At 35.0% G+C, this 14,333-nt stretch overlaps 1 protein-coding gene and 1 long non-coding RNA gene across 2 annotated transcripts; both read right to left on the bottom strand.

Moving 5' to 3' along the window:
• Nucleotides 1–367: 367 nt before the first annotated feature.
• On the bottom strand, nt 368–6,177 carry LOC120192735 (phosphatidate phosphatase PAH1-like). Its single transcript, XM_039195465.1, has 12 exons — nt 6,001–6,177; nt 5,722–5,779; nt 4,168–5,640; nt 2,792–3,387; nt 2,625–2,698; nt 2,206–2,290; nt 1,635–1,721; nt 1,295–1,367; nt 1,093–1,136; nt 866–994; nt 665–763; nt 368–570 (listed from the first exon to the last, which is right to left on the bottom strand). Exons 3-12 carry the CDS (start codon nt 5,618–5,620, stop codon nt 517–519), a joined length of 2,694 nt encoding a protein of 897 aa, XP_039051396.1. The 5' UTR covers nt 5,621–5,640; nt 5,722–5,779; nt 6,001–6,177; the 3' UTR covers nt 368–516.
• A 1,924-nt stretch (nt 6,178–8,101) lies between these two features.
• On the bottom strand, nt 8,102–8,939 carry LOC120192739. The gene is made up of 2 exons (XR_005522799.1): nt 8,773–8,939; nt 8,102–8,419 (listed from the first exon to the last, which is right to left on the bottom strand). It is a non-coding gene; the product is annotated as an uncharacterized LOC120192739 (long non-coding RNA).
• Between the last annotated feature and the right edge of the window lie 5,394 nt (nt 8,940–14,333).

Here is a 14,333-nt window from a genome sequence, read left to right on the forward strand (position 1 = left end):
TTGCCTCTTCTTTCGCTTTCATACTTTCCTTTTTAACCACCATTTTTGTCCATCTAAATTTCAGGGAATTAAAAAAACACTGCTATTCATATCCATTAGCCTATTTCTTCTTCTTCTTCTCTTATTTTTAACTGAAAAACGACTTTTTTTTAATGAATACTATAAGCAACAAATATGTCTATGGAAAAAAATAATCACATTTGTGCTACCTATCAAAGGATATATACACTTACAAACGTTTAAATTAATATACTCAAACAAGGTATAATGTAAAATTTGTTATATTATTGAAGTTTATAAAGTCTATGAAATAAACGATAACCTCTATAGGAACAGAACAGCTATGTGGGAAGGCAATGACTTTTGATTCTATTCGCTTCAACTATCTATCAATCCCTACAATCATTTGAAGGTCACCAATGAATATAAAACTAAAAAGAAGGTAAAGTGTAAGGCATCAAAAATCTCCTCTTTATGTCAACTTGATCGCAAGTGCCCTTTATGCTACTTCCTGTCTTACTCGATATTGGGCAATGGCACTTTCCAAAAATTCCAGGAGTTAAAATCTTCCTGCAAAGGTATTGGAATATCAGGGATGCACTCCCAGGGAGTTCCCAAATGAGGTCCTGGAGATTTAAACAGAGGCAAGAAAATATCCTTCTACCTGTTCGACCAATGAAGTTGGTGGGAACATGTCATTAACGAGAGTGTGCAATGATGTATATGACTTCACGTCAATACAATGACTAATAGCCACCTCACCCTGCCAGTTTCAAGTCAGACTGTTAGAAAGTTGATATGGTAACCTCATTACTGATTATGGTTCCTTTTTTCCCCATGAGTAGGACATAGAAAGCATGTATACCTTTGGATTGATGATAAAAATCTTGCCCTTCGGAATCCCGATTTTTCTATAGCTCAGCTCATCCGTGTCTCTGTTTCCAAAGCCCGCATAAAATGGATTGTAGTCGGAGGGAAAAAGTTTCTTGATATCCTTTAATAAGAAAGAAACCCAAAGTGAAAAGACCGATCCTATCATGGTAACTATTTTGATCTACATTGTGAAACAAGGATGAGTATAAGAGAATTTACCTCTAAACATGCTATTTTGAATTCATGAGGTGCTCTTCTTATCACTGCCATGAATAAAATGCGGAAATGGTAGAATGAATCAGAATGAATGTACGCAACTAAAAGTACAGCCTAAAGATTCTGATATTAGTAAATGGTCAAAACAACAAAATAGATTACTTCAATGCATAAACTATATATATATATATAAACAAGACCTCACCTTCACGATACAATGAGGGAAACAAGCCATCAGGAGAAATAACAACAGGTCCATTCGGTAAAGCTTTTCCATCCTATATACGCAAACCGATCAGTTAAAAACTTTTACAAACTCACAATTTCAAAGCAAAATCCTTTTAATGGGGATGCTGATTTTGAAATGTTAGCATATCTCTTTAGTTGTTACTTTAGCTATTGCCTTTCTGCTTTCACAAGGAAAGTGTAGAAGTTATATTTAGATGTAAAGGCAAATGATACTTTACTTTGGCCACAAGGCAAATAATAGAATAGAAGGTGAAGAAGTTTATCTTAAGCGCAGCAAACCTGGAGTACTTTTCTACCTGTTTCAGGTTGTTTAAAAAACTTCTCGTTAGATATGCCTGAACAATTGCTCGTGCACTCAGAAATAGCAGCTGATACCCATTCTCCTGTTGTGACCAAACAATTCAGTATTTGACATCAGATACCCAAGGAAGTCGATTTGCACAAGCATGTCAACATATGTTAATGGAATAAATTCAAGACCCACACTGGTCTAATAAAAATTTAATAAACAACTGCACTGCCTCAATTTATCATTCAAAAGGAATCACCAAGTGATGGGATAACTAAACTCAGCTTTCCCTAGAAACAATATTGTATTTGCACATAAATGTTAGTGAGAAAGGTGGATGTACATGGATACAACTTCTGAAAAAAATTATCAATCGCGGCATCTAAGAAGTGCAATATAAATTTCACAAATGAAAATGGTCAAGAAGAACAATAATGGTAACGGGATAATGTTTCATATCATCATAATACAAAGGTTGTCAAATGTTATTCCTAGACTTGCATTCTAAAACCTGGCGAAGGAATATAAAATCACTTAAGTCAAACTGAATATTGAAACAAATGAGAAAAAACGCATACCTTAATGGCAGAGAAAAGTTTAGCTACACCAGATTGTGTCCAGTCCCTTCCAACTAAAGGCATAAACTGGCCTAAAACGTCAGACCTGAAGGGGATGTGTCAAAGGTTATTGAAAAACACATTGTATTAAAACTATACATGATTGAAACATACTCAAAGGAAAGATTTACCACACATCAAATAGGTTGTCACAGCTTCCATAAATACATATTGCTGCTTTAATACCAAAGATCATAATAGAATATTTTCAGCTTTAAATATAAGTAAATGGTTTATTAAAATTTGCTCCTCTACTTTTAAAGTCCAATTTAATCTACTACTCATATCATAATGATGTATAGTAAGGAAATTATCCACCATTTCCAGAATATATATTGTAATAATAATCAAAAGGGAGCTTAGAATACAAAAGTCCATACTTAGTGATAGTTCCATCAACATCTGAGATTACAATCTTTGCATTCCACTTCCACAAGTATATATGAGCATCAACCTGTTAAAGATGCATAGGTTTAGGAGGATAAATTTGGTCAGTAAAAAAACCCTTGAAATCCTAAAGGAAGAATTGATTGTAGAGAATCGAAACCTGTTGTGTTCCTAGAACCCTGGTTGAGAAGCTGAAAGTAATCTTATTCTGACCATCTTTCAGATTCAAGGAAGCTATCTGCTCACTAGTGGGAACATTTGTCCTAATAAATTGCTTCCGTGGAGATTCAATCCTCCCACTGGATGCTGGAGTACCTGCTGGTGAATCTTGTAAGGTTGATTCGGTGTCAACAAATTCCTCCTCAGTGGATAAATTGCTGTGGTTCTGCTCAAGTGCTTTGACCCTTCTAAAGGGAATAGGCCAGAGCCTCCATCTACGACCAGAGGACGTGGACGTGACTGTAGAATCATCGTTCTCTGGATTTGATGACTCATTTTGTTCAACACGGATTGCATCTTGGGGATCAACATCAAACTCTAAACCAAATGCAGCCATTCCAAGAACAATAGGAGCAGCTTTTTCCCACAGAAAATACCTCTCTCCAAACCGGACGATTAGGTTTGCATTCTTAATAATTGACATTGCATTATTTTTATATTCCTCGTGTGATATGCGGTATGCTTCAAAGACTTCTGCTGCAGCATCTTGACCCATACCCGCATGGAGTTCATTTCCACAGATTGAGATCTCAAATCCTGGATATATGGTGAGCAAGAAAAGCTAAGACTATGATAGGTTTGAGAAAATATTTTCTGTTTTTATTTTATAAATTTTCAAAAACAAGTTTGTTAAATAATAGGAATACATGTTTTCAGATAATAAAATAGGGAAAATGTATTTGGTATGTGCATTTTCAAAATTAAAACATAAAAGCATAAAGCATTCGCTAGAATGATAAAAACAAAATACTAATAAACATAAGAGTTCAATAAAAAAAGGTACTTCATAATGTTAACAACTATCAAGAAAAATAACAAATATTCTTTTCCCAAATCAAACTCTACAGATGTAGTAACAAAGACAACTTTTTTCCATAAAACACAAAAGACCAAAGCTAGATGTCAAAGTATTGGGGTACTAATTAGAGTGAATATATGACTATTGTCTTTAGATTGCATACAATAACAGCCAAAAATAAATAAAAATAATCTTGCATATTTGGTGCTTTGGGCCTGGGTACTAGATGGCTTGCAGTGACAACTAAAAGATATTTTTAAAATTACTTGTTTCTTTGAAAACATCCTTATTTTATTTTGTTTTTTAATTTTGGCCCATTTTAATTCCGCATTTTCTTGGAGACATGTTATATTTTTTACAACAAAAAATGCTTCCTCTCACATTCTATACATTTTATTAAAATGAAAATAGAGACATTGTTTTCTCAAACAAGACACCGAGTATTCCAGGAAAATTAGAGCAAGAATAGTGTAAAACAATTAAAGGAGGCAAAGGTCCTAGGGTCCTTAATTCCTTACCCGAGCTAGCACGAGTTTCTACCTCTTCACCAGAAGTTTCAGTTTCCACAATCTCACTTTTGCTACTCTTGTCCTCAGGTGTAGGACTTTGCTCACTGCTATTTAACCCTTTGGTTGCTGCTGATGTACCATATTGTTCATCTTTTTGTTCTAGGTCATTACTAACAGAACCAACAGACGCATTGTTAAAACCTGTATGATTTGTAGCCAGCACTTCTTTTTCAACTAGCTCACCGTCAACTAGAAAATCAGGAGATCCATTATTTTGGGAGGAATTATGCCTACAAAAGGAAGACAACACATCTTTATTTCTAGAGTCACCAACAGCTCCCTCTTCAGTTTCATCATCGTCTGGAAGGCGGCATGGAGGCTTATCCTGTGAAATCTGAGCTTCTAATGGGTTAATTATGTCTTCAGAATTAAAGTCTTCCCCATGCTTTCCCAATTCAGTTAGTTCAAGGCAGCTCTTAAAAATATCATCCTTGTTACGCATGGATGCATCTTCAACTTCACTTTGCTTATTCATTTCACTTTCATGGACATGGTTAGAAAGGCTTGGAGTTTCTTCAATCTGACAGGCATGTTCCACCCCATTTTCACAAACTTCTGGATGGTTCAAAGCAGTAGAATCACTATTCAATATGCAAATATTATCAGAGGGTTCCTTAGCTGCCACTGAATTGAGCTTACTAATATAGTCAGAAGCCCACACATTGTCACCTGAACTAAACTCCTCATTATCCTCACAAAAGTCAGGTTCTTCACCTGGTCCTAGATGGAACTGAGGTGTGCTTAGTTGCACATTTTCAGCACTCTGCTCCGATGCTGAGACTGGGGCTGTAAGTATGTGGCCATCCACACTGACCAAGACAACTTCTGAATCTGAACCCTGTGCTTCACCAAAACACTCCCCATTTAAACCCTCATATCTGCCAGACCCATATTCTGACAAATTAACTGAACCCTCCATTGACTGCTCATCCTGAAAGTCATAGTACCTAGTATCAGATTCTGCCCTTTCAAACCGTTTTGGATTTCTGGAATCGAGTCCGTTCCTCAACTGAAGCACTGCAGAATCTGAGACACTATGTTCAAGTCTATAAAATTCACCAATCTTTGTATTACCTTCACCATCAGAATCTTTCAAATCACCATCTGTCTCAATTCCTTTACAAGGATCAACCTCCCTTGCAAAATATGCTTCCCCAGAATTATCAAGAAACATATGAAAATCCGCTTCAACGCCATTAACGGTTATATGAACAACCTTCTCAGCCCCTTTCAGAACACCTTGAAACTTCCCAAACCGAACATACCAAGGTGTGCTTCGGAAACTCCCATCTTGTTGCTGAACAACAATCACATCAACAGCCCCACCAAAAGGATGGAAAGGAGTAGCAACAGAATACACACCCTGTGAAATTAAACTCCCAACTTTGCCAACAACATTCATTTGTCAAGACTAAACCTTCACTAGATCAGCAAAATTCAAAGAAAACTAACGAAATACAGGTTCTTTATTTTCTGTAAAGAAAGATTAACACAAGAAATCACCGCAATCATCAAAATCTTGCTTTCTTCTCAACGAAATTTATTCCTTAACTTGAGGTATCTGCATTCAATTCAAAATCAAACCAATCAAAGATTAAACCCTAAAATCTTCCTACTTAATCAGCAAGAAACGCAAAAGAGGAAGAGAAGGAAAGCAGGGAATCAATCAGCCGTCACTTTCATGCCAAGCTAGAAACTAGAAATCACACTTTTGACGGATATTAAGTGAAAATCCTAAGATAGAATGTTAACAGCACACATTTATTACAAAAGAAGAAATACTTAACCTCAAGAAACACCAATAACTCGAGTTACTTCACCAATTTTCACGACAACCAAACAGAAATAAGCGTTGATTTTACAATTATAGAGCAGTCAAACAATATTCATAACAGACGGAGGGACTGCCAATGCAAAAGAAACAAGAGATTGGATACTAAAGAATCAAACTCTTCTTAATTCATAATCTTTTCAACATTAATTTATAAGTATTTATATATTTTTAGTCAAAGTCATTTCAAAAACCTTACAGATAAAAAAAATTGAGCAAAAGAGATTTCCAGGAAGGTCCAATCTCGCATCTTGAAATCGTGACAACTCTAAGGTAGTCTCGACTTTTCTATTATTTTTCTTCTCCCTTCAGCTCCCGATTTTGATTTTTCTTAAAGTGGTTATGAAATTATGATGTATTTTATTAAACAAAAATTATTTTAAAAAAAACTAATAAATGGCCAGGCGGGGATAAGCAATAAATAGGTAATCCTGAAGGACCTGAACTGAAATTCTATGAAGGATTTTAATTCGTCCATAGTTTTGGATGTATCTACGCGATGAAGCCAGAGAGATGGCGTGAAAATTTATGATTCGTGAAGGGTATTTAGGAAATTCAACATGGTTTTAACTTTTAATTAACGGTCATTATCTCACCTAGGGATGGCAACTCAACCCGAATCCGACGGGTTCCGATCTGACCCGACCCGATCGGGTCGGATTTTTTTTAAAAAAAAATTGGGTTCGGGTCGGGTCGGATTTTTTTTAAATGTACTGTTCGGGTCGGGTCGGGTCGGGTTTAGGGTGAAAAAAATCCGACTCGACCATACCCGAAAAATATATATAATTTTATCCTATATATTTAGAGATAATTACAATAATGTCCCTCCATATATAATTTTTTTCAATTAAGTCACTATTTTCATTGAATAAATTTTTTTTATTATTATTTCGGGTCGGGTCGGGTTTCTAAGTCATATATTCGGGTCGGGTCGGGTCGGGTGAAACCTTAATTTCATCGGGTCGGGTCGGGTCACGGGCGAAAAACCCTTTCTTCTCGGGTTGGGTCGGGTGGCCCAAAAACCCGACCCGACCCATTACCATCCCTAATCTCACCTTGGACTCCTCTGTGTTGAAGCAAGCGAGAAAAATTAAGGGTAAATTATATAGTTGAATATTTAATTATGAAAACTTTTAATTTGATCATTAATTTATTAATTTTTTAAATCAAATCATTTGATTGAGAAAAAAAATTATTAAGTTAAAAGTGTTGAGAGGGATTAAACCTAGGAATTTGGTGGATTGAGTACACCCTAACTATTGGACCAAATCTTATATTTATGATATGGACTATAACATTTTTGTACATATTTTATATTGTAGTTAATGTAGGAGAGAGAAAAGAAATGAAATTGATAAAGTAAGGTCACTTGAAGATAGACCTGTAAATGAACTGAACGTTCAGCGAACTGTTCATGAACTGCGTGGCGAGAAATTCGTTTATGTTCGTTTATTTATTAAATGAACAAACATGAACAAGATTTTTGCGTTCGTTTAATTAAATGAACGAACACGAACAAAGGGCTCGTTCGTTCATTTACGTTCGTGAACGTTCGATTATATGTTCGCTTATATTCGTTCATTTATGTTCGTTTATTTATGTTCGAACAGAGAGCAAGTTGAATGTGTTACGAAGATTATTGAAGTTGTTTGGATTTCAAGAAGATTGTTTTGTTGAACAAATTAACTTTAAGACTTTATTACGTTCATATAACTTATTTATGATTTATGTATGTTTTTGTCGTATTCGAACAAATTAACTCTAAAGTTGCAGGTTATATTAATGAATTTTAAGTTGTTATTCTCGTTGTTTACTTTTTTTTACATTCATTTGTTGTGTTCAAATAAATTTGTTTTTTGTGTTTGTGTTGTTCGTTTATGTTCGTTTATTGTGTTCGTTTATGTTCGTTTATTTTTGTTTTCGTTTACGTTCGTTTATGTTCGTTTATCATTTAAATGAACGAACATGAACAAGTTATATTCCTTAATGAACGAACATGAACATGTAGATACTAAATTTCGTCCACTTTCATTCGATATACATCATATAATATATTTATAAATTATATTTACGTTATTATTTATTTTATTTTTACATTGTGACAGGCCTGAACCTATGGCCCAAAATTATTACAAAGCTGCCCAAAGACCAACAAATCCCAGTGGCTCAATGCATCAGTAGCCCGTTTTACAGAGAACCCAAGACCCGCTGAAGCACCTGGAGCTCCGAACCGGTGAACTAGGGTTTAGAAACCCTAGTTTCTCCTCACTACGTTTCCAAGTCAGCGCCGCAAGCCTCCCTCACACTGCTCAGCTGAGTCCCTCGGTCAAACGCCCGATTTTCACGGCGCCAACGCCTATCACCGAGGATCTCGACACCCATCAACAACAAACAAACCGTGGTGTTAGTTTCTCACTAGGAATCAAACACCAAAAGATAGGGGCATTCGAACCCTATAAATACCTTTGTAATCGACTATTTTAGGGAGAAACAGGCAGAGTGATTTACACACAAAAACACACGGTTTTACTCAAGTATTACACGCGAAAAATACTAGGAAAACACGAGAGAATAGAGAGGGAAATATAGAGCACTTACACACGTTTACACGAAAAAAATACGAGAGAAACTAGAAATATTTCGGGGGGGTCTCGAACAAAGGAAAAAATACAAGAGAAGAGTTATTTCGAACGAAAAAATACTGAAAATGGGAAGATTCTTACCTTGTACGGGTGGTGGAGTCCAAAAGTCGCCGGTCTCTGGAGAGTTTCGAAGATAATCGATGTTTTGCTTCACGAAGGGTGTTCAGGTGTTCAAATACAGTCCCCTTTTGAAAAAGCTTTTGTTATGTTGAAAAGGAAAACTACCAAATTAGCTGGACTATTATGGTTTTATGGGTTAGTGTGCATTTCAGAAAATATACATATTTTATTATTTCGTGCAGTGTGCTTTTCTTTTTAATTTTTTATGGGAGGAGACCAACGTTCATGTCACTAAAAAGGCTCACATGATCACCAAGTTGTCATTTAAAAATTGATAGTAAGTTTCTTAATTTCTTAGTTAGGAAATAATGAGACTTGGCCTGCCTAATACAAATATTACAAGGATATATAGCATGAATTTGTTGTTGAGATTTTTTACTTTAATTCCCCCATTTCATAAAATATACATATTTCATTATTATTTCGTGCACTTACATTTCATAATATATATATATTTTATTAATTACTTCATGCATTATGTTTCCATGTTAGCTGTTCGAATTGGCATATGTGATTTCCTTCAATGATACACGTGGTTTATTGATACCATTTCTAGGGTAGATATAGGAAAATATAATTGTTATATATTTTTTTTATTTTTTAGAGAAATTTTGACCAATCAAAGGTAAGCAGTTCGAATCGAATTTTTAATTTTTAATTTAAATTTTTAATTTTCGCATTTAAAGACAACTGACAAATTAATTGGTACCGAAAGGGCAGTTTAAGGGTGCTAATTCTTCTTTGACCGTAACCGACTCCCGAACTCGACACATTTCTGGAAAAATACAGATCAAGTAAGATGGTGTCCGATCCACCTAAATATCGTTTTAAAGTGATCGGTGGCGACTCCAACTCATTTAAGTCGAAGTCCAATTTTAGGGCCCAACCGAAAGACGGCTCCGATAGAACAAAAAAAAAATTGTTCGTTTATTTATGAAATGAACGAACATGAACATACCTCCATTTATGTGCGTTCGGTTTGTTTTCAAGATTATAAGACCATCTAAATTACTGAAATAAATTTAATAATTGATTTATAATTGAATATATTTCATGTATATTTTAATATATAGTTAATATATAATATTTAAAACATAAATTTAATATTTTTATATTTTAAAATTAAATTTAACATTTTTATTTTCGACATTTATTTTTATAATTTCACATGATCATTAATTTGATTGTTTTAAATTTATTTAAATTTTTTTATTAAAAATAAAATATATAATTCATTAATTTGTATTGACTTTTTTTATTAAATTATGTAGTTCAAAATATACAATGTAAATTGTCGCATGTTATTAAAATGCATTATAAGTCAATGATAAATAATTTTCAAAGAATTTTTTATGATAAAATTTTGAAATTCTAATTATAAATTTATCTTGTGATTTGAGCTTTACTTGTGAGCTTGAATATGTTAAACGGTTTTTAATATAATTTTAATTTTTCATATAGTTTGATTTATATATATATATATATATATAGAGAAAGAGAGAGAGTTTTGGTTTTTTTAATAATTTGTTTAAGTGGTTTAGGTGTTCTCATAATCCACAATTGGTCTAGGTTTTGATTTTTTAAGTTAACAACAATATAAAATATATACAAAATATTAAAATTCGTATTCAAAATCTGAGATTTAGTCCAGTGGTTGTGCGTAACACTTACCTCATACTCAAAGTCTCACTGTTTGATTCCTTATAAAATCACTCCTTTTCAATTTATTGTTCATCTAATTATATGGTCACCATAGGATTAAAAGATCAAAATTATTAAACCAAAATTATAATTAAATTGATAAAATGTCTAAATAATAAAGATCAAATGTATAATTATATAATTTTTTAATTACATATTAGTTCCCCCATCGAATATTAATAATGGATTAGTTGATTGGTATTATATAGATAATTAAATTCTAATACCTCTAACTTAATCTAAACAAAAAACTAAATCAAAGATGCTATTGGAGGATCTAAAATCAAGAATATTTAAATAATACATCATACAATCGCATCATAGTTCATATCAAATCAATTTCATTTAGGAATTAATTTTATATTGAGATACTGCTTAGGGACTAAATTATAATTATAGTATAACTAAAGCTTAAATATATAATTTATACATTTTGTATAAAAACGATATCGATATTATTGAAGGAGTATCATACTTATTTTAGCAGCAATGGAGGACTTCAATTCTGATATGGTAGAAATATCTGCCATTCATAACTACACTTCCTGGTTCAATACCAACGATGAACCAGCTTCATTGTTCGATATGTTCGATCTTTATCCTGTTTCCGATCCTCACTCCCTTGAAGAGAGGGCTTACCATGGACAACACGAGCGGCAATCGGAATATTATGATTGCCATGGAGGCTACTGGGGAGACTATCTGTTCCAGGGCGGCATGTACGTGGCGGCATGTACGTCGAGGACGATGATGGATGCAATGACACTATGGTTAACATGGAAGACAATGGCCAAAGTGAAGATCAGAATCATAGTTCAACCGGTTATAATGTAACAACCCGAAAAAAAAAAAACAATTTAAATCGGTGTAATTTGGTGAAATTTGGGGATTAAATTAAAAGTTTTCAAAACTTGTAGGCAATATTAAAAGTGAAGGAAATTCAGGGACCAAGCTTTGAATTACTCCTTTTAGTGTCGGCAGGAAATTTGATATATACGTATGTATGGTTTTCGGTTTTCAAAACAGAAAACAATTGTGAAATTCCTCCTCCCGCACTCTACTTCAAAGCCTGATTCCAACGCCGTTCGACCTCCGACCGTCAAATTGAAACCACCATCGTGTTCATCTTCGACCCGTGAACAAAACCCAGTAAATCAATTATAGCGAAACGCTGCCAAACGACGTGAATTTCGAGTCAAAGTCTCGACGTTTTTTTAGCACTACCGCCGAGAAAATCTTAAATTCATCTCCGATCGTTGATCGGTTTTCGACACCTCTCGCACCATCGTGTTCCTTGTTCCGTTTCGAGTCCGCCGGTGTCAACCTTGGTCTCCGTCGACGGCGGCGCGTGAGGAGGTGGAGCAGTCAAAGATTCGGCCGAGTTGAAATCGAGCTCTCCGCCGTTCAAAAATTTGAACCGATCTTAGTAAGTATCTCGAAATCGCTCAAAATAATTTTTAGAAATTTTTCCGCAATTTTTAGACCCCCGGAGGAGGCCTCACGCGCCGCCGCAGGGAGAGTGAGTGAGTGGCTGAAAACTGGTTTGACCGGTTTTGAACAGGTTTTGACCGGTCTGAACCGGTCTGACCCGACCGACCGACCCGACCCGATCGACCGACCGACCCGACCGTTGACCGTTGACTTCCTTTGACCAAAACTTAAAATGGCTTTGACCGACCATTAAACGACCGTTAATCTTTTCCGAGTATACCTATTCTGATAGTTTTCGATGTCCCGAATCCGTTTCAGAAGTCCGTTTTGTCAAATTTGAACCCGAAGGCTTCCAAATCGACGGTCAAAGTGGTTGACTTTGACTTTGACCAAGAATTTAAATTTTCGAAAAGACATACTTTATGTTTTTCGATGTCCTGATTCCGATTCCGCAATCCGTTTGGCCAAATTCAAACCCAAAATCCTCCAAATTGATAGTCAAACCCTGAAAATGCTTATATACTTAAGAATTTTAGTTTTGAACAATTAAGTAAGATTTGGAACTGATAAATTATTATTGTTTGATGGTACAAGAGACTCTCTGGATCGTTCGACAGCTCGACCCAGCTCTTCTAGATCAATTAAACCACGTGTGCCAGTATTCACCCGTAAGACCCGTAAATTTTATGATTTTAGAGATTTATTTATGTTACCCATAAGTAATATAGTGTTATTATAAAATTGGTTCGAAAACTGTAGCAGAGCGTGGTGAAACCAGCAATCAGTAGATCTACTATTTGAACCTATTATCGAGGTGTGTTCCCTAATTATTACTGAACTGTTTTATTGGTTTTAATATGAGGTACACTGAGTTCTTTGGTTACTGTTTTATTGATGCACCAATTTAATGTGATGATTTATAGAATTTGTGACACGGTGCAATTGAACTTTTGGATTGAATTACAATAGTATAGCTCTGATCAAGCTAATAAACAGAATGAGCCTAATGTGACTCTTGGGGCCCCCAAGATACATTAGGTTGGCTTCCCTTGCTGTGTGCTTAGGGTAAGCTATATGGACTTGGACTTACGGGCCTAAGGATACAAGCTCTAAAGCTTATCCTTAGGTTGGCTTTCTTTTTGCTGTGTGCTTAAAGTAAGCTATATGGAAAATAGTTTTGGGAACTACTGATGGTGTACAAGAAAAGGGTTTAAACTATGATTTTAAAAAGTTAAACTCTTTTATGAATTTATGAGATTTACTGGACTATGATTTGTTTAATGTACCTATGGTGATTTTAAGGTAATATTGGGACACACTGAGCCTAGCTCACCTTTCGAAAATGTTTTTTTCCCCTTTCAGATACTGTTGGTTAGATATCTCGGTTCGAGCACTTGGAGGATCAACATATCTCTTAAAGTATATCTGATTGTAATGTTTTATCTTGCAAATTGACTTTATTTTGGTGACATAGACCTTATTTTAAAGTATTGTATTTTATGATGATGACACTTTTGCTATTACTGTTTGGTTTATCATGATTTTGATTTTGAAGACCTGTTTTAAATTAATTTATTACTTATTGGTATTATATTTACTAGTTAGGTTTTGATAGTATAATTTATTTCATGATATTTATAATGTGATTTTACATTGATTGAATAACGGTTTCAGAAAATGTCTTTAAGAATCATGTATGTGATCCACTAGACTTAGTCGTAACGCATAGGCCGGGTCTAGGGGGTTACATTTATTGGCATCAGAGCTTTTCGTTTTTAACCCTCGGACTGTGTATGAGTCCATATTGAAAATACGATTTTGAAATATTTTACAAAACAAGTTACAAAGGCCATGTCACAAAATTATTAAGATTTTTAAATTGTGTTCGAGACTCAAAGTGCTTATTTAACCCTAAGTGTTATCTTCTGTATTAAACTTGAGATCCATCGAAATGAGTGCTAGACGTGGTCGTCGAACTAGCCGTGGACGAGGTCGAGTGGCTAGATTTGCAGATCCGATTGATGAGATACGGGTAGATCCCCCACCTCCGATAGGTGATCATGCTCCTACGACCCCAACGAATCTGCCTCCTGCCGCTGGTATTGGCATGACTACACCGATCATAGGAGCGACGAATATTGAGTCCGAGTCTACCAGAGTTGCATTGGATGAGAATTTTGGTAGACAGTTTCTGCAATTAATACAGGGAGCAGTCAGAGCTACGGGTGTTGTATCCGAGGTTCCTATTTCACAGACTTTGATTTCCAATGGAGTTAGAACTTTTGGGGGACAGATTGGTGGGGCTCCTACTGAAGCTGAGGATTGGCTACAGGATACAGAAAGACGTATGGATCAGTTGAGTTTGGACTTAACTAAGAGATATTTGGGGA

This window comes from Hibiscus syriacus, unplaced genomic scaffold (genome assembly GCF_006381635.1).
Source record: "Hibiscus syriacus cultivar Baekdansim isolate YM2019G1 unplaced genomic scaffold, ASM638163v2 tig00116978_pilon, whole genome shotgun sequence".
Classification (NCBI taxonomy): domain Eukaryota; kingdom Viridiplantae; phylum Streptophyta; class Magnoliopsida; order Malvales; family Malvaceae; genus Hibiscus; species Hibiscus syriacus.